This window comes from Mustela lutreola, chromosome 4 (genome assembly GCF_030435805.1).
Source record: "Mustela lutreola isolate mMusLut2 chromosome 4, mMusLut2.pri, whole genome shotgun sequence".
NCBI lineage: Eukaryota > Metazoa > Chordata > Mammalia > Carnivora > Mustelidae > Mustela > Mustela lutreola.
The window spans coordinates 190,733,222-190,760,048 of NC_081293.1; the positions used below are offsets into that span (position 1 = coordinate 190,733,222).

Consider the following 26,827-nt stretch of genomic DNA (forward strand, 5'->3'; position numbering starts at 1 on the left):
ATGGCCAATTAGAGTTTCTCAGGGAGACAATGCATCAAAATAATTAAATATCTAGACATAAATTGAACAAAAGAAATGAAAAAGTTGTACACGGAAAGTGCAAAACATAGCTTGAAAGAAATTAAAGACATAAATAAATGGAAAGATATCCCATGATCATAGATTGAAAGATTTAATACTTCTGAGATGGCAAAACTCCCCAAATTGATCTACAGAATCAATTAGATCTCTGTCAAATTTCAAGATTCCAGCGATCTCTCCTCCCCTAGAAACGGACAAGTCTTCTTTTTTAAAAAGAAGAAAAATGTTAGACAAGTCATATTTTCCCATCTCAAAACGTACTATGAAAGTGTAGAAATCAAGACTGTGTTGTATTAGAAGAGAATACACAAATAGATCAGTGAAACAGAATTGAGAGTTTTCAAATAAGCCCATACTTTTTTTGGGAATTGATTTTTGATAAGAGAGCCAGAACCATTAAATTGAGAAAGAATAGGCTTTTTTTTTTTTTTTAACCAAAGGTGCTGAGAAAACTGCATATTCATGTATGGAAAAATGAATTTGCAGGTCTTTCTCATACCATATACAAAAATTAACTCAACATTGATCAAAGACCTAAATGTAAGAGCTAAAAATACAGTGTTCTTGGAAGAAAATATAGGTGTAGGTCTTTAAGACCATGGAATAGACAATGATTTCTTAAATATGCCCCCAAAACAGACAACCAAGATCAATTGGACTTCTTCAAACTTAAAAAACATTTGAACTTCAAAGGACACTCTCAAGAGAGGCAAAGTTACCCCTCCAAATAAGATAAATATTTGCAAATCATATAACCTCTCAAGAGACTTGCATTTAGAATATATATAGAAAACCTTGAAAATTCTCTGTATATTTTGGATACAAGTCCCTTATTCGGGTATTATTCATAATCTCCAAGAAAGGGAAAGAATTCAAATGTTCCTCAACTGATTGGTGAATTAACAAGGTCTGGTGTATTCATACAATGCAATATTATTCAGTCATAAAAGGAAAAGAAGTTCTGATACATGCTGTTTTAAGAAAACATGCTAAGTGAAAGAAGCCAGGCAAAAAAGGGCACATAGTATGTGATTCCATTTATATAAAAATCCAGAATAGGCAAACCTCAGGGACAAAAAGTAGAGTAAGGGTTGCCAAAGGCTGCAGAGAGGAGTGGATGCACAGTGACTTCTAATTGGTACAGAGTTTCTTTTGGGATGATTATGATGTTCTATAACTATATAGTATTGTTGTTTACAGAGGTTTATAAATACTAAAACCAACTGAACTGTACACTTTGAAATGGTGAATTTTATGGTACGTGAATTATTATCTCAACTTCAAAAAGGTCTGGAAATTTAAAAAGATTCAAATACTGTAGCTTGAATTTCAGAAAAATAGAGCCTATTTTCATGTGATACCATTGTGAATAAGGGAATGGACAGTATAATTTGTATAATGTATCAACTTTATTGATGAACTTGACAATCTTCTAAAAATATAAAACATTTTATAAACTTCTCAGTAAATGCACTCTTTAAGTGGCCTGCGTAGTTACTGATGATGATGTATGTAATAATATAGAGGAGCCTCAAAATACAGTGTTGGAAATAAGACACAAGCAAATGCATACTATTTTGTTCCATTTATAAGAGGATCTAGAAAATGCAAGCAACTCGTATTGACAGAAAGCAGATCGGTAGGGATGGGATAGGTGTGGGAAGTGCTGGGAGGGAAGTCTTACAACTGGACAGAAAGAAACTTTTGGGGGTGAAGGATACAGTCACTATCTCAACTGTGGAAATGCCTCCGTGTTTGCATACATACATCGTATATCTCAATATACATCATACATCATACATCACATATCTCAACTGTGGTGTTTGCATACATCCATCAGAACTTTTTAAATGTGTGCAGGTTGTTTCTATGTCAGTTATACCTCAATAAAATTGTTTTTATATTGGGATGTAATTGACATGCAACACTTAAGCTTAGATGTGAATTATTTTGATTTGATACATCTGTACATCACATCATGATCACCACTGTTGTATTACGTAAGACTTCTATCACATAACCATTATTTCTTTCTGTGGTGTGAAAACCATCAAGATCTAGTGACTTAGCCTACTTTGAAGTTTATAATGCTAATAAATAGTGGAAAGGAAATCCAAAAGTGTGTGATGAAGTGTGTAAGTCAATAACTTACTTGGTTGGTGACAGACAAGTGAAACAAAATATTTTCTAATCTGCTTATCTCCTAAATTTACTCAGTATTTCCCAAATTAATTTTTAGTATTGATCTGTTTGTAGCTTAGACAATTTTTACCGTGCTGAGAAGTGTTTCCTCAGTTGAAGGATGGGGACTTGTGACAGGGGCTTTAAATTAGAAGGGATGAGGGGAATGGTGGGGCTTTATTCAAAGGCTTCAGAACTCTTTAGCCTTTGTGTGCTCAAAGTGGAGGGAAGATACCTATAGTTTTGTGAGAAGAGCCACATTTGAAGGTCTGAAAATGGAAGTTGGACCAGCTAAGTTCCAGGTAGCAAGGGTAATTATGTACATTATAGGAATCGTCCCACTGCCTTTTGAACTGCCAGCTTAGAGTGTTGGCACTAGCAGCATAGACCAGATCCTCACCGTCAGTCTTCAGGACATCTGCATCTTAACTCTTGCCATTCAAGCACACAATTCATTGCTTGCCTCTACGGCCGGTCATCACGATAGCTGATCAGTAGCTAAGACCAGAGGGAAAAGGTTTGGTTTGGAACACGGAGTAATAAGCAGGGCAGAGTAAAAGGAACAGTAAGGCACCTGCTCCTTATCTAACCCCTTCTACTGGGTTTGAGCAAACAGAGTTCGCTTTGGGTAAAGTAACAAGGCTACCTCAGCGACAAGGAGGAGACATCTCATTCCCCCCACCTGTGCAAACTCGAGCCCAGCCCTAGCAGCCTGAGGATTCGTGTGTCTAACAGCATCCAGGCAGAGTCCCTGTGGGCTGGGCATGGGGGCTCGGTGATAGGCACCTTCATCAGCAGCACTGGTGAACAGCTAGAGTATCTCTAAGAGAAATAACTGAGATGATTCTAAGTGGTGATGGCAGCTTCAAGTGTACATTCTGGGAGCCTGCTAAACACTTGCCAAAATAATAAAGACCCTTTCAGACAGGCCTTGGGATCCTGCTATTAATAAGAGAAGGCCAGGAGCACCTGCATGGCTCAGTGGCTTAAGCCTCTGTCTTTGGTTCAGGTCATGATCTCAGGGTGCTGGGATGGAATCCCGCATTGGGTGCTCTGCTCAGGGGGAGTCTGCTTCTCCCTCTCTCTGCCTGCCTCTCTGCCTACTTGTGATCTCTCTCTCTCTGTCAAATAAATAAATAAAATCTTTTAAGAGAGAGAGAGAGAGAGAGAGAGAGGCCATGAGCCACTGTTATTTGGACACTAAAAATTAACATGATCTTTTTTATTACTCAAAGGCTGGAGTATCTTGGTATTCAGATTACATGTCCCAGGGACTCTGTAAATTCTAATATGGTGAGACTGTGTCTTACTCTCCCTTGTATCTTCCTTTCACTATGCCTAGAGCAAAGGAGGCTTTCACAAAATTTTTATTCAACACTACGGGTTAGGAAAGAAAGAGAATGGAAGGAAGGGAGAGCCCTCAAATACAGGTATCCCATCCATGATTAAAGAGAACAGTGCAGGGGCACCGGGGTGACTCAGCTGGTTAAGCATCCGACTCTTGCTATCAACTCAGGTCATGACCTCAGGGTCATGGATGAGGCCCTGCATCAGGCTCTGCGTCGAGCATGGAACCTGCTTGGGATTCTCTCTCTCCTCCTTCCTCTCCCTCTGCCCCTTCCCCAGTCACTTATGCAGGCGTGCATGAGCTTTCTCACTCTCTCTCTCTTTCTCTCTCTCAATCTCTAAAAGAAACAAAAAAATAAAGTAGTGCAGACAGATAAATAAAAATTGAGGATGCAAGATGAGAAGGGGAGTTTGCAGTTTTTCTAATGGCTTTTTAAAAATTATTATTCAAACAATAATAATTATTATTTTTCTTTGAATTACTTAGATCGAAAATTCAGGTAAAATAACAAAAGGTGGGGGCGCCTGGGTGGCTCAGTCGGTTAAGCGTCTGCCTTTGGCTCAAGTCATGATCCCAGGGTCCTGGGATCGAGCCCCATGTCAGGCTTCCTGCTCAGTGGGCAGTGGGAGGTCTGCTTCTCTCTCTCCCTCTGGAGCTCTCCCTGCTTGTATTCTCTCTCTCTTTCTCTCTCTGAAAAATAAATAAATAAATCATTAAAAAAAAAAAGAATAACAAAAGGTGAACAAAGTGAGTTATAAGCTATAAAATAAGTTTCCCTCAAGATGCTTGAATCCGTTGCTTAGCTGAGGAGGACGAAAGAAGAAGGAAACAGAATCAAATCATTCCCCGTCTCTAATTTTTTCACCAGCAACCCTGGTTTCCACTACCCTATTTCTCATTGTATGTACCTAGACATCACACCTGGTCACTGCCTCTATCCAGCAACAGAAAATGGGAAGATAATCTGAGCCAATGTAAGGAAAATAAAAGAACAAAAGATGAGAAGAAGTAGAGAAGAGAATGGGAAAAATTAATATTTCAGAAAGCCAGGACACATCATGAAGGTATTTGTGGCTCCGCAGAGCTGCACAGCACCGTCCCTGTGGTAATATATACGGGATCAGAATATGTTTACAGGAAAGAAAAAAAGATGCGCATTTGATGGATGTACGAGATGAGGCCTAGAGACAACAGCACCCCCTGGAAATGTGACCTCACAGGAAGACCCGCCTCAGAGGAGACGGCTTTGAGGTCTAGCTCCCTGAGCTACTGCCATGAGCTCCCCTCCTGGGCCCTGCCTCTGGGTCCTCTTCATGCCGTCTCTGCCATGGGCACCAGAGTCCTCTGCTGGGTGGTCATCTGGCTCCTGGGAGCAGGTGAGTGCTGGGCTAACAGATCATTATCACTGGGCTTTGTCTGTGTTCTAGAGCTGAGTCTCAGGCCCTGGACCTTCAGGTTGCCCAGTGATTTTCTGGAAGGCATTGACACTTAAATGAGAATAAATAATTGCATCATGGAGTGAAAGCAAAATTCGTGTAAATTTTTACGTGAATATGAATTTACATGAATTTTTACATGAAAAGATATTTGAGCTCACCTTGGCTGCTGCACTGTAAGGCACTCCTTCCCTCTCCCATTATGACTCTGTCTCACATAATCTCTTCTCCTCTGAGGTCTCATGAATGCTGGCGTCACCCAGAACCCGAGACACTTGGTGATAAGGACGGGACAAGAGGCAACACTGAAATGCAGCCCTGAGAAAGGACATGTTTACTTTTACTGGTATCAGCAGCCCCAGGGGGAAAGCCTGAAATTCATGGTTTACCTCCAGAATGCACAAACCGTAGATGACTCAGGAATGTCAAAAGAACGCTTTTCTACTAATATTTCCAAAGAGGGACAGAGCATCTTAAAGATCCAGCCGGCAGAGTTGGGAGACTCTGCGGTGTACTTCTGTGCCAGCTCCTTATCCACATCAGCACAGAGTCTCACCCTCCCAATGCACAAACGTCCTCCAGGCTCCACCTCAGAAACGGCATGGGCTGGGGGACAGGAGGGGGCATGTATGATTGGCAAAAAAAATAGCTGGAAAGCATTTGCAGGGTGAGCATGGAAATAAGGGAGGGCTGTAGAGTTTCATGGAACACCCCAGCCCACACTCAGGAACTCAGACTGTCACCAGAAAAAGGTAAAGGGTTTTAAAACAGGAAGGACATCATTCGTCAGGTTAAATATTTATTGAAGAGAATTCTCTTTTTTTCACTTATTTCAAGTTCTTTATTGCTACTTTCTTTTTTAAAAAACTATTTTATTCTATTTTTATTTTTTAATTTTTTTATAAACATAGAATGTATTATTAGCCCCAGGGTACAGGTCTGTGAATCGCCAGGTTTACACACTTCACAGCACTCACCATAGCACACACCCTCCCCAATGTCCATAACCCCACCACCCTCTCTCTACCCCCTCCCCCAGCAACCCTCAGTTTGTTTTGTGACATTAAGAGTCTCTTATGGTTTGTCTCCCTCCCCGATTCCATCTTGTTTCATTTTCTATTACTACTTTCAATGTAGAATGTCATTTAATCATTTACGACAATCAAGCAAAGGAAATATTTTCTTCATTTTTGACATGAGCAAAAGCAAATACGGTTCCAGGAGTTCACTTTCTTTTCTCAAACTCAGAGAGAGAGAGAAAGAGAATACAAACCCAGGTTTGCCTGGCTCGAATACTTGTGTTTTTTATACCAAGCTGCACTGCCTCTTATTCTTTCCGGAATAATCCTGGCTTTGTCCCTTACCCCATGCCTCTGCAGGCAAGTACGGATGCCAGGATGAAGAACTCTGCTGTAGGATCCCTGGAGGTGGTAGCAATGAGCTGGATAGATTTGTCTGGAATTTAGGAGAAAGATGAGATCCCAAAATATATTTAATAAGAAACATATCACCTGGGGGCACCTGGGTGGCTCAATCAGTTGAGCACCCAACTCTTTGATCTCAGCTCAGGGCTTGATCTCATGACCCTGAGATCAAGCCCCGCATACCACTCCACTCTGTGTGTGGAGTCTACTTAGAAAGAAAGAAAGAGAAGAAACATATTGGGTGCCCTGGTAGCTCAGTGGTTTAAGCCTCTGCCTTCTGCTCAGATCATGATCTCAGGGTCCTGGGATCGAGCCCTACATCAGGCTCTCTGCTCAGCAGAAAGCCTGCTTCCTCCTCTCTCTCTGCCTGCCTCTCTGCCTATTTGTGATCTCTCTCTCAAATAAACAAACAAACAAACAAATAAATAAATAAAATCTTTAAGGGAAAAAAAAAGAAGCATATCGCTTTAAGGTTTTGTTTCTCAGTGAATTTTTTTTTTTAAATTCTCATCACTCGACAAACATTGGGAACCTACAGAAAAGTGTTGCCCCTCACCAGGATGGAGTATAAACCATGTCACTGCACTGTGGTTCCTGTTTCTGCCTTTTGTTTTTCTGAAATTATTCCACATGCTCCAGTTCCTCCCTTCCCATGTAGGATGGAGGACGATAATGGCTGGGAGCCAGCAGAGAAGTGAGGAGACACCCTGAGCAAGACTGCAGGAAGCTTCGAGAGCACACCCCATGTGAAGCACCAGGCACATGATGTAAAGTGTGGTCTTCCAAAAGTACAGCTTCTGAGGGAGGGGAAAAAAAAAGAAAAGAAAAGAAAAATGGTTCTTTGGCAATATGGTAATGAAGGGAAAAAAGAAGAAAAAGTTTCTAAGAGAACTTGGAGTTTTCCTGCAAAACAAAAAAGGAGTCACCAACTGAGGGGACTTTCCCTACCCCCACCATGAACACCAACCAACCCATGGTACCAAACCAACCAACCCAACCAGGGCCTTGCCAGAACAGAGGGAAAGGATGCCATGAAGCTGGGCAGTGTGTGAAACACCCGACATCACAGAAAGGAGCAAGAGGAAAGGAAAATCTATAGAACAGAGAGAATCCCACCGACACGCCTTTCACAGACTCCCTCCCACCAAAATGATCAGGAGTCAGAAGAAAATATGTCGATACTCCAGAGGGAATTAAAAACACTCAAGCAAGCAGGTAGCGATAGGAAAACCCATCTGTAACCATAAGTGAAGAGACAAAGGAAGGGAAAAGTTGATTAAACTCTGTGAAGAAATGAAAGAAAAAGACAAAATTATCTAAGAAATGGAGAATAACTGAAAAGATACCCAAGTTAGAATAAACTCAAATGGAAAATTAGGGAGGGAGTTGAAGAAAGTCATGGGGACGTGAAAGTGAATGGAAATGACAGAGAGAAGCCAAACCAGTAGGGGAGAAGGGGTTCAGTGAAAGCCAGAGCTTGGCCTGCACGCAGGATGGATGAGAGTGGGGAGCTATGTACCCCAGCGATGGGACTGAAGATGGATTCTAGGTTCTTGTAGGACCCGTGTCTATAGGCGGCCCCAGAGTAAGGGAACCATACAGTAACTGAGAAGGTCGAAGCAGTGGCCAATCAGAGAGAGACTCTGGCCTGAAACTCCCCACCCACTCAGCCCAGGGGGAGGCAGTTTGGAAAGGGAGGCCCAAGAGTGTCCAAGTGCTCCAGCTCTTCTGTCCGTCTCCTCATCCCCAAAGTTAAGGAGCCCGTCTGGGGTACCGCTGGGATCCTTTCCAACTATCCATTCTATCTTTTGGACAATCTGCCTATTAAGCCAGGGAATCCCCAGAGCTAAGTTTCTTTTCTTATTTGTCTTCCAGAAAGTGCTTAGAGCTGCAAGGAACCCCCTTACCATTATGGGTAATCAGGTGATTTGCTGTGTGGCTCTTTGTCTCCTCAGAGCAGGTGAGTCCTGGGGTTGGGAAGCAAATTCCTGTCCGAAGGGTGCAACGCTCCAGATCTAAGCCTTGCCCCCATGACATAAGCAGTCAGCACCTTCCCAGGCTGTTTTTCTAGACCCTCTCTTTCTTCTATAGGCACAACAGATGGTGGAATTACCCAGACTCCGAAATACTTGCTCAGAGAAGAAGGACGAGAGGTGACTCTGAAATGTGAACAGGATTTTAATCATGACTATATGTACTGGTACCGACAGGACCCAGGGCAAGGGCCGAGACTGATCTACTACTCGCCGCTAAAAGATGATGTTCAGAGAGGCGACATACCTGAAGGCTACTTTGGCTCTCGGGGGAAGAAGACAATCTTCTCTCTCGCTGTGACGTCGACACGAAAGAACCACACTGCTCTATATCTCTGTGCCAGCAGTAGAGACACAGTGAAGCACAGCCACGTCCCCTCCATGCAGAAATGTGTCTTGAGCCCTGCTTCCCCACGAGGTGGCAGGGTTTTGCTGTGTTCAGGGCCCCGATCTGCCTGCTTTCCTCCACCTCAACCAGACCCCTGAAGCAGCGGCTGCCATCAACGTGCTTTGTGGAATGACACAACACCTTGGCGATCCACTACGCTGGTTTTAAGAATTACATCTATATCTATAACTATCTACGTCAGAGAGAGGGAGAGACAGAGAGAGAGAGAGAAAGAAGAGGAGGAGAATGAAGGGATGGAGGAGGGGGAGGGAGGGAGTGAAGAAAGAGGAGAGGGTGTAGGAGGAGGGGGTGGAGGGGGGTGTAGGAGGAGGGGGGGGTGGAGGAGGAGGAAAGAGAACAGACAAAGGAAAAGAGTAATTTTACATCCTAGCTCTTCTTACCAAATACTGGAAAACCAAAATGAACAAAAAATGATCCCTTTCTTCAGAATAATAAAAGCCAAGGAGGAAGAAAAATGTGTAGAAGACAAATATGGTGATTGGGTTTCCTATTAATGTGTGCTTTGATGAGAGATGTTAACCGGCCATAGGAAATACGGTGGCTGGTTCTGTCTGGTGGCATCAGGAGAGGCTTCAACGAGAAGGCAAAAGCACGAGATGAAAGTCAAATAATGCATGAGATTTCACCAGGTGGACAAGCAGTGATGCAGCTTAAGGAACTGGCAGGAAGAAGTGATGAGATAAAATCAGGAATGAAGACGGTCACCTCTATCCCCGGAATACGGCGACAGGAGACGATTTGGAAGAATGAGTGGAGCGAGATTATTGAATTTAATTGAGTTTCTAGTTCTAGTGGACCCTCCTTGGATATCTGCAGTGAAATACCTAGTACGGGAGTGCCTGGCTGGCTCAGTCAGAAGAGTGTGGGATTCTTGATCTTGGGTCATGAGTTCAAGCCCCGTGCTGGGTGTAGAGATTACTAAAACTAAATAAATAACAACTGAAAGAAAAGAAAAGGAACACTCCGTAGGATTGCTTGGTGCTTTAGAGGGAGAGTTGGGCTTGAGAGAAACATTTGCCTGATTCTTCAGCAGACAAGGGATCAGTATTATTTTACAAATGCTCATTTTTCTGTATGGTTTCTCCCTCTGTGGTCTGACACTCATCTATCAAATTAAGGCAAGTGGTGTTAATTCTTGGGATTTCATTTGTTTGAAAATATGTATTTGCAGAAATGAATGACTGTCTATATTATTCAGACTCTCTCTCCCACTGCATACACATAAAAATGCTGAATTAAATATATTCTTAAATATTCTTGGAAGCATTTAAGAATCTCAGCCTATTCTCCTGTATGACCCTGTGTTTCCCAGGACAAACAATTCCTGGGAAAATACGGGGAGTCCCCAACCATTACATATAAGCCCAGGCTTCCTGCATTTTATTTGGATTCCTTTCCAAATTGTTAGCTTTGGATTTCTTCTCCCTTGTATTGCATGGAAACTTGACTCACACAGAGACCAAAGGACTGAGTAACAGAAATGGGCAAGAGACACTAATCTACGAATAGGATTTACAGCCCTGAAATGTGGTATGATGAGCACTAGCCCTCACTGCCACCAGTGTCATCTGACAATAGTAAAGAACCCATTAGGAATGGGATGGATCTAAGATGCTTTACTTTGTCCAGACCATGTTCATTGATACCTACAGATCAATCGTTTCCTAAGCCAGCCAATAGTCATGGGCCAATGGGAGACACAGCCCCCAAGAGTTTTCTGCTCCCTGGGTACAAGCCATATTCCAGAGGAGATGGGATGGGGTGAGGCTATCCGTCTGGGGAGAGAGAGGAAATTAAGGAAGCACAGTAAGAGACAGACAATTTTATTTTTCTTTATTATCTTGGACATAACTTGAAGGGATACAGATTTCCTCCTTTCGGTTGACGAATTTAAAAACAAAGAAAATGGACTTTACATGATTTTTTAAACATCTATTCTAAAAATATTGAGTCATTTACTTTTTCAGAGTGGCCTTAATATTAGGAAGGACTTTTTAGCTGTGAAATTCATAATAACCTCCCTTCTCATGACCAAGTTATAAAAAGTAATTGTATGAAATGAAAGTACAAAAAGTCAAAATACCACCAAATCTTCCCTTAGCAAGTTTTGAGGAGCCATTCTAGCTATTAATGAGGAAAAGCAATTTATAGAAATATATTGTCAAAGAGCTATAATATTTCTTGGCTACGGTAAAAATAATTTCTGAATTCAAAATTACACTGGAAGCAATCAGTAGTAAATTAGACAAGTCAGAAAACCAATTTGCTAATCGTATGCAAACTCAGGGAATATTCCAGGATTCTGAGGAAATAGAAAAAGATGTGTGAGAAAAATAATCTCAAAACAACTTTATTCATGATGACCTCAAAAGGGAAAATGCCAAATGTCCATCAACAATGCAATAGACAAATAGCGTTATATTTATATAATAAAATAAAATATAGCAAAAAATCAAATACTATTTGCAAAACTATGGGTGAATCCCTTAGATGTGTTGTTGAATAGAGAAGCCAGACACAAGGGGACATACTGTATGAAGTTAGAGCAGTGACTGCATGTGCAAGTATTTTTAATTTACTTGGAGGGAGTAGGAGAGAGGTTTCTGGTGTTCTGATAATGTCCTTTGTCTTGATCTGGGTGTTGGTTACCTGCCTAAGTGCATTCATTTGTGAAAATTCGTTCAGCTGTACACTTAAGATTTGTGTGGTCTATTATGTGTATTTTATATTTCCCTTTAAAATCTTAGAAAAACAGCTACCACCACCACCATCCCAAAATACAATGACTAAAAATAAAAATGTATTCTCTCTCGTGGTTCTGTGGTTTGAATGGGCAGTTAGTAGGCAGTTCCTGCTTGGGGTCTCTCATGTAATGACAGACAGATAGTCGCCAAACCTGCAGATATCTGAAGGCTCAACTGGGCTGGACATCCAAGGTGACTTCTTTATACACGTATCTGATGCCTCACCTGGGGTGACCTGCATTTCCTTCTCCACATAACCCTTCCATGTGGTTAGGTGGGTTTCCTCACAGCATGGTGGCCTCAGGGTAGTTCAAATTATTACATACTGGCTGGCTTCCCCAAGAGTGAGCATTCAAGAGACCCAACTGGAATGTACAAGGCCACGTATGAAAATCATACAGTGCCCCTTCCATCACAATCAAGTCAGCCTCGATCCTTGTAGGACTGTGAATGCTAGGAAGTATGGTGGTTCATCCGGGCGCCATCTCTGAGGAGTAGCTACTATTATATGATAAATTGGTGCTACTGATCTCATCCTTCACCTCCTTAGACCAATGATGACTTCAGAGCAGAATGACACCTGCTTCATGTGCAAAATTTTTCTTGAGATCAATTCTAATCGAGAGCTATACCACAAAGAAAGTTCTAAGAAATGTAATCTTCCTTAGTTAAGTTGACAATGAATATGAAACACTGTAGGTGGATATATAATATGTGTGTGTGTGTGTGTGTGTGTGTACATAAAATGGCTGGCTGTCCACAGAAAAAGTAGAAAGATTTTCTTCTGATCCAGGAACTGCCGGACACTTCATCCCATATACATCATCATATTGTGGAGAAGTAATATGTTGCAGGCACATTCACCTACTCTTGGCAGAGGAAAAATAGAGTTGTGGTAGGAAGTGACCTTGTCATAACGTGGTTTTCCCCCACCATGAAAAAAATACAGTCACAGGAACATATCAGATGCCCTTGGATACACATATCTGTATTGTGCATATGGTAATATTTAGTACACAATATTATATTTGCTATGATAAAAATCTATGTCACTGTAGTACAAACATAATTTGATGGATCAGGTCCAATCTCACCTTGCTCCATTACTCACTCCAGACATAAAGAACTAAATACGAATGAAGCACAACAGGGAGGTTGTTATAAAAATGAAGTATAATGCTTTGGAGAAAACTCTTCAGCCTCTTTGAAACTGCTATACATTTCTGAGCGTGAGCCATTTAAATAAATATTCCAGCATGTTCAAAGTTAAATAATCCCCCAAATCTCCTAGAACCTATTGCCACTGGACAATACTTGGCTTATGACCTGCATCTTGGTGAAAGAGCTCCTAGCTTCCACAGTGACTCACGCAGATATATACAGACTACAATAAATAGCTATGCTTCGTATTAAGTCCATTAAGATGAGGAAGACTGGCATGAGATCGTCGCGAAATACATATTTCATTTAGAAGATGAGACATCGTCTTTATCAGTATGAAGACACAACATTGAACTTAGAGCCTAGGATTTCTTAGGTTCCACATGCTCCCAACTCATAACTTGTCTCAGTTACTCTGATACACCTTACAGAAGTAAAGGACTGGCTATAATTCCATTGGCTACACAAACATATAACCTTTTTCTTGAATAAAGCTAAGAAACTTGTTTAAATAATTTCAATGATCTGGGTCTTAGTGCATGTTCTATAGGGTTAAGACTAGAATTAGAACCTCCGAGGCCCTTTTTGGTTCTGTATCTGTGGCTCTTTGATGAACAGCGATGGTTCACGCACCACGGGCCAAAAAAATCACCACCAGGGGCCGGTCGGGAGCACCGTCAGGATTATGTAAGCGGTGGTTGGTCCTCCAGGGGCGCAGAAGGGCAGAAGGAAGAGCGGGATCCTAAGCGAGGCGCGGCAGGAGGCCAACACCTGACATGCTGCTGCTCCTGCTGCTCCTGGGGCCCAGTATGGACCGTGTTATCTGAGGAGTTGGGGCGTGTGTGTGTGTGTGCATTGGCATGGGTGGAGTGGGGGCCGGAGACTGTGGATTTTTTTGTGCTGCCCACAATGAGGGACGTGCACTCTCTCTGGAGGTCCGAAGGGTAGGGTGATGCGGCGTTACGGCCGGAGGGCATCTAGCAGGGAGAGGTCACGCAGCAGCAGGGACCCCTGGGAGCTGGGCGGAAGGCAAGGGCGTGTGGCTGTGAGTTGTCCTCCTGGGGTGGCGTCCGAGGGGTCCTCTGGCCTCGGTCACCGCCTTGACCTCTGTTTCCGCAGGCTCCGGGCTGGGTGCTCGGGTCTCCCAGGATCCAAGCGCGGTGATCTGCAAGAGCGGCGCCTCCGTGCAGATCGAGTGCCGAGCCGTGGACTTGCAGGTCCAGACGGTGTTTGGGTACCGTCAGCTCCCGAAGCAGGGCCTCACGCTGATGGCGACTTCGAACGTGGGCTCCAGCGCCACGCACGAGCCAGATTTCCCCAAGGCCAAGTTTCCTATTAGCCATCCAAACCTCATATTTTTCTCTCTGACGGTGACGAGTGCGAGTCCTGCGGACAGCAGCCTCTACCTCTGCGGGGCCTACACAGCGCTGGGCTCGGGTCGGAGACCCAGACAAGAACCTGGAAACGGCCCCCTCGGCCCCACCTCACCCAACCCTCGGAGCCCCGTGGAGGGAGGTGTGCGGAGAGAAAAACCACAGACTGAGACATCTGTGTGTGTGTGTGTGTGTGTGTGAGAGAGAGAGAGAGAGAGAGAGAGAACATCTGAATACAGAGTGTGGAAGAGGTAGAGTGTTTGAGAACCAGCAAGATGGGAATGGAGGGGGCCCTAGGAAGTGGCAAACTGACATGAAAATATCATGATAAATGATGAATTCTAGTTTTTTTCCTGACTGCCCAACACACACCATGGGGAGAATTCCACAGGTTCCTAGGAAGTCAGGTCCTTTAAGTCCCCTCTATGCTTGGATACGCCCATTCTGCGTGTCATTGCTTCCCTCACACGGGAGAGATCTGCAAAGGCCGGGAGTCTGCTGGAACTGTAATTCAGTGTTGCACAAAAGGAATTTTCAGGACTAGCTTACAGGAGTCTCAACCCAGTTGCCATGGTACCTACCCTAACTCAGGCGTCCATGGTGAGCATTGGCTTGGTGCCATCACAACCTCCTACCCCTGCAGAAGCTTTTCCATCCTAGAATATGGAAAGCCATCTGACTACTTCGGACTGACCAACAGTCAATTTAAAATACTCTCTAAAATCTGAGTGCCTCGACTCTCTGGTACTGTTTTTCAAAATCAATTAAGTTTCTTTAGTTTTCTCTAACAAAAATGGATTTTGGCTAATTTAGGTGACTCTTGATCAAATATTCCCTTGAGAATTTGAAGCCCCTGATATTATGTATTTAATGATTATCCTCCTTTTAAGAAAAGGTGTAAGAGAGGCACCTAGGTGGCTCAGTGGGTAAAAGCGTCTGCCTTCGGCTCAGGTCATGATCCCACGAGCCCCGCATCGGGCTGTCTGCTCCACGGGGATCCTGCTCTACCTCTCTCTCTGCCTGCCTCTCTGCCTACTTGTGATCTGTCTGTCAAATAAATAAATAAAAATCTTTTTAAAAAATAATAATAATAAAAGAAAAGATATAAGAAAAAAAACATTGAGTATCATTCCTAAATACCTTATATCAAAATCCATGTGTCCTTCTAACCAGAGATGTTATTTTCTCCTTATAACAAAATATAGGACAAAAAATGTTTTACAAGATCCTTTGAAAGATCTCAATCCAAATTATTTTTTGAGGAAATGATTTGTAGTCCCATGAAAGAACAGAGTCATAAAATAAAACCACTTCGAATAACTAATGGAATTATGCTTAGATGCCATCTTTGTCATTTTTCCTTGCTCCAGAAATGTTACGAAAACAATCAAAGTAACATCTACCTTTGAAACAGGTACTTGATTGTGAGTAAACCCTCTAGGTTCACTACCCTCAAAGAGGTGGAGGTAGAGATGGCTCAGGCTTTTGAAATATTCCCTCTTACAAGCAGAGGGCTGAAGCCAGGAGAAGCTACAAGTGAATGTTACTATGTCTTCGGTAGAAGCTGAAAGGTCAGTAGGAAATCTCTTAGGCAGTTTTAAGTTTCTTAGTGGCATAAAACTTCCAATTCACCATTTAAAAGGAAAGCAAACATTTTATTCTGATGTATTCCCACTTGTTTATTTTTGTTTTTGCTATCAGTGCTTTATTGTTTCAGGTCTTTTTAAGTTTAAGTTTTGATTAATTTTAAGTTGAGTTTCATGAATGGCACAAGATGGTGTCCATTTTCATTCATTTGCATGTGACTATCCAGTTTTCCCAACACCATTTATTGGAGAGACTGGTCAGTTAACCATGTATACCTGGGTTTATTTCTGGGTTCTCTATTCTGTTCCACTGGTCTATATGTCTGTTTTTATGCCAGTACCATACTCTTTAATTATTGTAGCTTTGTATGGAATTGGAGAAAGTATTTGCAAACCACATACCTGATAAGATGTTAATATCTAAAAATACATAAGAAACTCCCACAACTCAATAGCAAGTAGAAATAATAACCTAATTTAAAAATTACCAAAGGATTTGAATAAACATTTCATGGAAAGAAGACATGTAAATGGACAACAGTTATATGGAAATGTGCTTGAGACCACACATCATCAGGAAATGCAAATCAAAACCAAAATAAGCTATCACTTCACAAGACTATTATTAAAGAAACAAAAGATATATATTGGGAAGGATGCAAAGAAATTGGAACCCTTGTACACAATGGGTGGTGTAACTGCTATGGAAAACAATATGGAGGTTCCACAAAAAAATAAAAAACAAATAAAAAATAGAACTACCACCCAGCAATCCCACTTCTGGGTATATGTCTAAAAGAATTGAAATCAGGATCTTGAAGAGATATCTGCACTCCCCTGTTTGTTGCAGTATTATTCATAACAGCCCAAATATGGAAGCAACTCAAATGAACATCAGTAGGTAAATGGATAAAGAAAATGTGGTGTATACATATGATAGGACACTATTATAGGAAATCTTGCCATTTGCAACAACATGGATGAAGCCGGAGAACATGCTAAGTGAAATAAGCCAGTCAGAGAGACACAAATTAAACACGATCCCAGTTCCATGAAGTAGCCAAAGGAGTCAAAGTCATAGAAGCAGAAAGTAAAATGGTGACTGCCAAGGTCTATGAGAAGAAGGAAGTGGGGACTTGGACTGACATAAGGTTCAGTTATGCAAGATAAAGACTTGCTTGAGATCTGCCAAACATCAGAGTGGCACAGCGTGGTAGCAACAGTTAACAATACTGTACTGTGCACTTCAGATTTTGTTAAGAAGATAGGTCTCATGGGGCGCCTGGGTGGCTCAGTGGGTTAAAGCCTCTGCCTTTGGCTCAGGTCATGATCCCAGGGTCCTGGGATCGAGCCTCACATCGGGCTCTCTGCTCAGCCTGCTTCCCTTCCTCTCTCTTTGGCTGCCTCTCTGCCTACCTGTGATCTCTGTCTGTCAAATAAATAAATAAAATCTTAAAAAAAAAAAAAAAGAAGAAGAAGAAGAAGATAGGTCTCATGTTAAGTGTCCCTGCCACAAAACCAAAAAACAAAATGAAGGAACAGAAGAAAATTTTTGGAGGCGAGAAGTATGCTATTAGTTTGACTGTGGTGATGGTTTCATGGGTGTGTGCCTGTCTCCGAACTCATTAAACTCTGTAACTCATTAAACTCTATACATCAAATATGTGCAGATTTCATCCATCAGTTGTATCTCAATAAAGCTGTTAAAAAATAAGTTCAAAACAAGTAAATCTGATACAGGAGGAAAAGGCCTCTAAAACACTATCTTGCATATTAAAGGGAATTGGTTGCCTGGATGCCGGATGAGCTCAGATGGATGAGAAGAGAGACAATTGACCAGTTTAATGAGAACAGAAACCTTAGCCCTGTGTTCCTAAGCAACGGGAGCTCATACATCTTCTTTCTGAAAGACAGCCCCAAAAAAAGGCCTCAGCAACCACAACCTTGTTCTCTAGGTCTCTGTTAAAGTTTCAAAGTCATGGGGAAAAATGGTCTCTGCCCTTGTGTCCGTCAGGCTACATGGATAGCCTGATGTTGTCCCACTCGTCGGGTATTGTGTGCGCTGGGTATGGTGTAGAGGCAGCTGCCTCTGCCTATGACACAGGGAGACCTAACAGAGAGCAGGTTCTTAGAGGAAGTCATGTTTAAGATGACATCTTAAAGACGAGCGGGAGTTCATTATGTGGGACTGGCGATAATTAACCAACCGGCATGGCCCAAAGATCCAGTGCAGCATTTCTCAGGCAGGAAAGAAATTGGTGTGTTTAATGAAAGGGGTAGTTCATAAGGTGGTGTGAGCAAAGAGGGAAGAAACTGGCGAGTACAAGGTGAGACCAGAGAGAGCTGAAAAGTCAAGACATTCAGCATAACTGGAAGAATGAAAGAGCATATGATCCCTCAATGATGGGATATAGCAAGAGAAGAGCTGAGAATCCAGGAGAGAAATTTGAGAAACACACTTGAATGGTGGCTAGAAAAGGTTCAGAAGGCAAATTATACTGACAAACCATCCAACAATATTAGGTTAATAACTGAGCAAATATGTAACAAATGCGAGTAACAATTCTTTGTGATATGGAGTCACATACCACACTGAGAGCCGGTTGTTTTCCCATCTGGCTCTGATACAAGGTGCCTGGCTACTCCTTCACAATGTGGGACTGGCAACCCCCACTCACCTCCAAGGCAGGTGATGGCAGGATCAGAGGGAGCCTGGTGAATTTGTCCCTTTAGCCACTAGGAGGTGATGTGGGTCTTTCTATAAAACACGTCTGGTGCAAAAGAGCAAGCGTAGACCCTCCTTGCTCTGTGAGGTGGTTACCTACCCTGTGAGCGATTTAGCTGCTGACTGGGAGAATGACTTGCAGATATCTCAGAATGCTGATAGGCCCTTGCAATAGTGGGATCCAATAGTATATACCACATACCCGGTTCTTATAGTTGTCCAAAGCACACATAATTAGTAAGTAAGTGAATAAATGTCATCATCATTTCTGTTCAATGTTGTGCTGAATCTCCAGCCAATGGAACAAGAAAAATAGAGTGAGAATGAGAAAGGAAGAGGAAAAGGTGGTTATCGACAGATGATGAGTTTAACGGAAGACTCGGGCAATTGATTGGGTGGCTCAGTTGGTTAAGTGTCTGACTCTCGATTTAATTTTCTTTTATTTTTTTATAAACATATAATGTATTATTAGCCCCAGGGGTACAGGTCTGTGAATCGCCAGGTTTACACACTTCACAGCACTTACCATGACTCTCGATTTTGACTCAGGTCATGATCTCATGGTCACAAGATCAAGTTCAGCATCAGGCTCCACACCCAGTGTGGAATCTGTTTAAGATTCTCTCTCTACCACCCCCTCACCTCTCTCTCTCTCTCTCTAAGGAAAAAAGAAAGACCTAAAGGAATCTAAAGAATCATTGTATTAGGGTTCCTGGGTGGCTCAGTGGGTTGAAGCCTCTGCCTTCAGCTCGGGTCATGCATGATCCCAGGGTCTTGGGATCGAGCCCTACATTGGGCTCTCTGCTCAGCAGGGAGCCTGTTTCCTCCTCTCTTGCTCTGCCTGCTTCTCTGCCTACTTGTGATCTCTGTCTGTCAAATGAATAAACAAAATATTTTTAAAAAAAGAATCATTGTATTGGTAATAATAAAATCTAATAAGTTTTAAGTGTTCCGAATTCAAAACAAGTATAAAAAAATAAGTTTTTTCCCACATACTAGCGACAGTTAAAAGCTATATTTTTTTAAAAAGAGACCATTTATAAATAGTAACATAAGATGTAAAGGAGTAGAGAACAAATCTATTAATAGCAACACCTTGGGGCCCCTGGGTGGCTCGGTGGGTTAAAGCCTCTGCCTTTGGCTCAGGTCATGATCTCAGGGTCCTGGGATGGAGCCCCACATCGGGCTCTCTGCTCAGCAGGGAGCCTGCTTCCCTGTCTCTCTCTCTGCCTGCCTCTCTGCCTACTTGTGATCTCTCTCTGTCAAATAAATAAATAAAAATATTCTTTAAAAATACATACCCAAAATAAAAGAACAATGAACTCCACTAAATTAACAAATTCAACAACAAAAAGAAATCACAAAGAGACGAAAACACAAGCCACAGATTAAAGAGATATTAATGACACATGTTACTGACAAAAGGTTTGGCTTCTAGAATATACAAAGAACTGTTACAAATAAATAATAATTAGTCAAGCAAAAAGAAATATGGGCAAAGGGCCATTTGTAGAAAGTTTGTAGAAAACACTAGTAGACTCTCAACATGAAAATTAAGTTCACCCTCCTCAGCAATCAGAAAAATTCAAACCAAAACTGCAGTGAGATACATTTTAACCTGACAAAATTAAATGTATACTAACTATTCTTTAGGTCTTAGAGGTGGGGTATTTGAAAACACTCATGAAGTGCTAATGGGACAATTTATTTGGCTGAATAATCTAGAAAGCATCTTGCCACATTATATAAAGTTGATATGGAGATCCTTAGGCTCAAACTTCTCAATCCCAGGTATAGAGGAAATATTGCCCCTAGATATGCAGAAAATGTACAAGAAGGCAGTACTGTTTGTAGTAGCATTAAAAACCTAGGGGAAAAACACTGGTTCAAGAACGGATAAGCTTTCGTGAATAAATAGGATGAAAGGCTACATAGTAGTGAAAATGAATAATCTAAAATCATATGCATCAACCTGAATTAAGATCACAGACATAATGTTGCATGAAAAAAAATTTCACAGAAAAAAATTATGAACAAAACGATCCCCTTTAGATAAATTTCAAAGACATACAACATTAAATAACCTATGACTCATAGATTATACATATGTACTACAACTATAATAAAAAGCTGGGGAATTAAAAAAAAAAACCTCAGGACAATTGATACTTGGACAGCGACGTCTGAAAGAATAACACCGAGGCTTACGCTCTCCATCATAACCCATCTTCTCAGCTGATTGCTTCGGGCAACAGTAGTCATTTTCTTGTTTCCCCAAATGCATTGTGCCTTTGTCATAAATAGTGAATTGTGTAGCTCAGCAGTTTTTAACATAAAGCAACTGCTCTGCGATTTTTTAAGTGTGGCAAAATGACGCTTGATAAACACCAAGCCGTATGATTCATGGCCCAAGATGGAAGGGAGAAGGGGAGAAGACAGACTGATAAGTGAAAAAGCCAAGAGATGGATAAGGAAGTGTGAGTGACTTTATAAAAGACAGCAAAAGAGCAGCATCTGGGAAGAAGAAAACAAGAGCAGGTTGAAGCTCCTGGTGGGTTACACCAACTCTCCCCGCCTCCCACATTCTATGAAATGTTTTCTTCACACACACACAGAGTGACTATGAAAGCAATGTCAAGTGATCACGTCATAAGGAGGTTGCTAATGGGGACGGGGGAGCCTGACAGAAAAGGCCACTTGCCACCGCTTTTTCCCCTCCGGGCCAAGCATGTTCTTCAGACTTCTCTGCTGTATGGCCCTTTTTTCCTGAGGAGCAGGTAAGCTTTTGCTATGAACTTGCTGGATGCCAGTTTCACCACTGTCTCCTGTGACTGCGTTATCAGGCTGCCTCCTGGACTTTTTCTCCAGTTTCTGTCTCTTCCCTTCACAGGCTCCCTGGACCCTAACGTCACCCAGACTCCTGGATACCTGGTCAAAGGGAAAGGACAGAAAGCAAAGATGGAGTGCGTCCCTATAAAAGGACATAGTTATGTTTTTTGGTATCATCGAAAGCTGGAAGAAGAGTTCAAGTTTTTGGTTTACTTACAGGATAAGGACATTGTTGATAAAATAGAAGGGTTCGATAATCAATTTTCAGCTGAATGCCCCAAGAACTCACCCTGCACCCTGGAAATCAATTCTACTGAACCAGGGGACTCAGCTCTGTATATGTGTGCCAGTAACAAAGCCACAGTGCTGAATGTTAGACTTTCTTAGAACACAAACGCATCATGGATGAAGCTCAGGAAATACGTGGTGTGTTAGGGGGGTGGGAACTAACAGAACTGCAGTGCAGAGGAGCATAAAGCAGAAGGGGGAATTTGTAGACAGTGACTTCAGGTGAGCAGAAAGGGATGTTTAAAACAGCTGATAGGGAAAGAAATCCAAGAAAGGGGAAGGAACGTGTAAAAGAGGTTCAGGTTCCCCACTTTGCAAGATAACTAGCAAAGGAAAGAAGGAGAGATTGACCCAGGGTGCCTTTTTTCCCATGAATCTGATGGATGTGTAACAATCTTTATGAAAATATGCAATGCTATGCTTTCACCTGGCAAAGCTGTACTTTTGGGAGTGAAGATGATGGGCAGGTCACCTGTCTTTCATGCAGACCCTGACCATCTGGGGACAGCACATTTCTTTGAACCAGACCCAGAGACTTCCTAGGGTTTTGTGACTGCTTCTCATAGCTGCCTCTGCCCTAGAAACTTGGTGGGAAACTCAGCAACCCCCTCCCTCCAGAATACTACACTCATGCCACTTTTAAAAGCAACTTTATTGGTACATAACATACAAGTTGATGGAAATAAGCCAAGAGTTAAGAATAACGAAAGGGAGTGTTTTCCCTGCAGCACAGGACTTGAAATGGAGATGGGGCATTGCAGCCTGCTGGTCTGGTGGGAGAACTCTCTTCTTGCTCCTCCCCTGGCCATTTCCTCGGGTCCTTGGTCCTGCATCCTAGGGTCATCCTTTGTCCTCGTCCTCCTACCCGATCAGTTCAGTGTTCTTAGCTTTCAGTATCCAGAACAACAATCTCTTTCTTTTGAATGGATCGTTTAGACTGCTTACTTTTAAGATAATTTAAATAACTAAATAATACTTAGTTATAATTAAATACATTTAATATGTAATCTATAATACTATTTAACATAATTAAATAACATAATTGAATAATATTTAGGCGAAAATGTCCCGTTTGCTCTTGTTTCCTCTTTCTTCTCTTTACCATATTTCCTCTTTCCCCATCTAGATAAATGTTTTTATTATTATCCTTTTTGTGCTTGTTTTGAAAATATATAAAGCATCCCAGATGAAGAAGTACCTCATTAGAGGCAGAATGGAAGACTATGGAATCTTTTGCAATATGGGAAAAGAGGTTTAACAGTATAAACTTTTTCATTGTTTATTCCTTTGAGCTATCTCTGAAACAGGATGCCGCTTAACAATGCATGCACTGAGGATCTTGAATTCACTAGAATGGTCTAAATTCTGTCAACCAGAAGAGTGTATGTATATTACCATCCACTGGGATCTGAAGTGTCTCAGAATTCAAAACCCTTGCTATTGTAAGAGGTTATTTTTTAAGGTATGTGCTGTGTAGATCTTTTTGCTGTTCCATTTTGGAGATGCTATTTCTGATTGCATGGTTCCCGACATTAAGTCTCACTCTTTCACACAAGAAAGTATATCTCTATCATGTTGCATCCCTGTCATTTTCTATTCCAATAATGCCCTCAAGATCACATATACACTGAGGGGCCTGGGAGGCTCAGTTGGTTAAGCATCAGACTCATGATCTTAGCTCAAGTCTTGATGTCGGGGTTGTGAGTTCAAGCTCTATGTTGGGCTCCATGCTGGGTGTGGAGCCTATTTTAAAAAGAAGAAGAAGGAGGAGGAGGAGGAGAAGGAGGAGGAGGAGGGGGAGGGGGAGGGGGAGGAGGAGAAGAAATAAAAGAATCACATAGACATCATGGTAATAAAGAGGAGGAGGAGGAAGGTAACTGATATTGAAGACAGCACATGGAAAGGAAGATTATAGAAATTGTATCACATTCACAGGAGTAGAATACAATATAGTAAGTACCTCCCTGTTATGGTCAAATTTAGGTTTGTAAATCAGTCTAAAGAAGGGGATTATGTCTTTCTTTCTTCCTTTCTCTCTTTTTTTCCTGTATTTCTTTTCTTTTTTTTTTTTTTAATCAGAACACTTTTGACAAATCTGAGATTGCACATGTGGGCCAACTATTTCTGGGAATATATGAACTTCCTCCCATGGATTCCAGCATGAAACATATTCTTTTATTTATTTATTTTTTAAGATTTTTTTTTTTTTTATTTGACACAGGGAGAGATCACAAGTAGGCAAAGAGGCAGGCAGAGAGAGTGGAGGAAGCAGGCTCCCCACAGAGCAGAGAGCCCGATGTGGGGCTCAATCCCAGGACCATGACCTGAGCTGAAGGCAGAGGCTTAACCCACTGAGCCACCCAGGCACCCTGCATATTCTCTTTTAAAGTAGTCACTCTAACTTGTGATCCATGGACCTCCAAGGGGTGCATAGATAGAATTCAGGGAATCTGAATTTGAATGGGAAAAATATATCTTTATTTTCACTAATCTCTAACTAAAATATGGTCCTTAGTTCACAAGAGATACAGTGAATAAACCACAGCTGTGTTAGCAGTACCTGTGACAAAGGCAATTATAGGGTAGAAATCACAAATAGGTGCATATATGACAGTCGATATGAAAGTCATAGGTATTTTCATGCCTCATTACACAGAATAGATATTTTCACTGTCATCACTACTCTGAATTCATGGTAGTTTTCAAAATCACCGGGATATATTTTATTTAATGAATTTTAAAGATTTCATATGTTACTATATCATACATTAATATATCATAATATATATGATAATATATCATAAGTTTCTTTTAAAATATTTTGATAACTGCATTTCAAAATATTGTTTTCCTCTGTAATACAATGTATTCCATTTCATGGGTTTAAAACATTTTCTGAGAAAGGGTTCTTAGGGTACACTAGATTGCCAAAGGGGTCCATGTACCAAAAAGATTAGGAGCCTTTGTGTGAGGAATGTAATCCTTTGCAGATGTGATTGAGAAGCTGAAGCCTACACCCAGTCATTGGAAGCAACCTGCTGGCGAGCATTCTTCCTCTGAGTTCTGCTTATAGTTTTGCACATTGTGATGGTCCTAATTCTAAATCATTACATCATTGGCCTTCCCCTTCTCTCCCTTTCTCTCTCTCTCCTCTCCCTCCCTTTCTCTGACTCATACATGCATGTGCGCGCGCACGCGCACACATACACACACACACACACATCTTTCTCCCAAGTGGGGGCAGCAATAGTTTCTAAGCCACCACATTCAGACCAAAAGTTTCATCATCAAAGTGTCTTTTATTACAGATGACCTAAGAACATAAAAATAAAGCAAACATTTATCTATCAAAATAACAGCATTTTTTTAAATCCAAGACTCAAGAAGAAACTGTGCTATGCAATGAATTTACACTCATTGGATAAATTTCAACTCAATATGGGAAAATGACATGTTAGTTAGCTAACACAATTCTGTGTCAGTAAAGATCTGATTTTCTTTGACATAATACTAACTCCATAAATCCCAAAAATTAGAATACCAGGTCCAGAAAATAATAATAGCAAACAGAAATATGGTACTTAACTCTGTGTGAACAACAGTTCTAAATTCCTTTTTCATATAAAGTTCACAACTTTTGAAGTAGATACGCATACCCATTTTACCAATGAGAAAGTCAAGTCAAAGAGAAGCTAAGAGACTTGCCCACATTTAGGTAGCTGCTAGTTATCAGGACCAGGGCTCGAGCCCAGACTTTAATCCACTGCCACCGGGGGAGGGTGGACATAGCACCCTTTGCTGTTGCTGAAATCACTCAAGGAGCCCCTGCTCCCTCTGTATTATATCATTTATAATAAACACGGAAGATTGAGAATTGACTCTATTTTTTAACAACAAAACATATGAACATCTTCCTGTATTTGAAACAGTATTGGTGGGAACAGAACAATTGATGGAAAGAAATAGACTCTGAAAATTGTAGGCAATTCTTTTCCTCACTCTCATCACAGCAAGTGCCCAAGCTACAGAGCATACTGAGTGTAACTCTGGCCAGGAAACGAGGAATCTGGTCTTCTCACCATGGGGAACTTGTCCAATTAGAAGGGATATAAAGAGTTGTGTGCATGGGAGAGAAGACAGGTGACATGATCTCTCCGAGGCTTAGTATCCCCACCTGCAAAATGAGCTGTGACAGTCATCTTAAAGCAGTGACAACGACAACGTCCACAGACTGAGGCAGGGGGAGCCCTACATCCTACTCCCTTCCCTTGGCCTGTCTCAGAGTCTGTGTTTAGACCTGCACAAAAGCTCTGTCTCTGCCATGAGCAGCTGGGCCCTCTGCTATGTGGCCCTTTGTCTCCTGGGAACAGGTGAGTGCAACACCCAGTCAGTAAATTCCTGTCCTGGGTGTGCAGACCCCCACTCTGCTAACTTCTTACAACAGCATTGTTGGATGCATTGTTGCCTTCTGGATGTTATCCCCAGCCGTTGTATCCTTTCCTCCTCAGGACCCACGCACGCTGAAATCTACCAGATGCCCGCATTCCTGCTCACTAGGGCTGGTCGGGCCGTGACTCTGGAGTGTAAACAGAACTTGAGGTACAACGCCATGTACTGGTACTGGCAGGACCCAGGGCAAAGTCTGAGGCTGATTTACTACTCAACTGTTGAGAAAGACGTTCAGAGAGGAGACATAACTGAAGGCTACAATGTTTCCCGAGAGGAGAAGGGGCTGTTTCCTCTCACTATGAACTTGGCCCACACCAACCAGACAGGCGTGTACCTCTGTTCTGGTAGCGCTCCACAGTGGAGCACAGCCACTCACCACCTGCACACAAACCCATTCTAGTCCTTTGCCGTCCCCCACTTCTCATCTTTTTTAAATGCACCTCTAGTAAGCACCCTTCCCTGCACTCTTTGGATTCTTAATAAAGCACTAGGAGAGCAGACCTAGGGCATACACTGTGCTACGTGTGTTTCCATTCTTTTAATCCTTTTATATGTATCTGTATCTTTTTTTTTTTTTTTTTGAGATGTTACGGTGCCCTGCCTCCTTTCCTAATGCAAAGTATATAAAACTGAATAGAAACATATCCTTTCTCCAAGAAGCTAACAGTCTAGTAAGAGAGCCATTAGAAGAGATTAGGATAGAATAGGAGGGGGAGTGCTGGGGTAGGGGATCTGGAGAAAAAAACATGAGATTTCAAAG

General features: G+C 41.9%; 3 gene segments (V, D, J or C); all 3 read left to right on the forward strand.

Moving 5' to 3' along the window:
• The window catches only part of LOC131829868 (T cell receptor beta constant 1-like), a 145,841-nt gene that overhangs the window by 51,029 nt on the left and 67,985 nt on the right, over positions 1-26,827 (forward strand).
• The window catches only part of LOC131829867 (T cell receptor beta constant 1-like), a 116,034-nt gene that overhangs the window by 12,256 nt on the left and 76,951 nt on the right, over positions 1-26,827 (forward strand).
• LOC131829870 (T cell receptor beta variable 19-like) lies at positions 4,807-9,004 on the forward strand. The segment is given in 3 exon segments: positions 4,807-4,986; positions 8,346-8,430; positions 8,562-9,004. Coding segments are annotated over 3 exon segments (615 nt in total).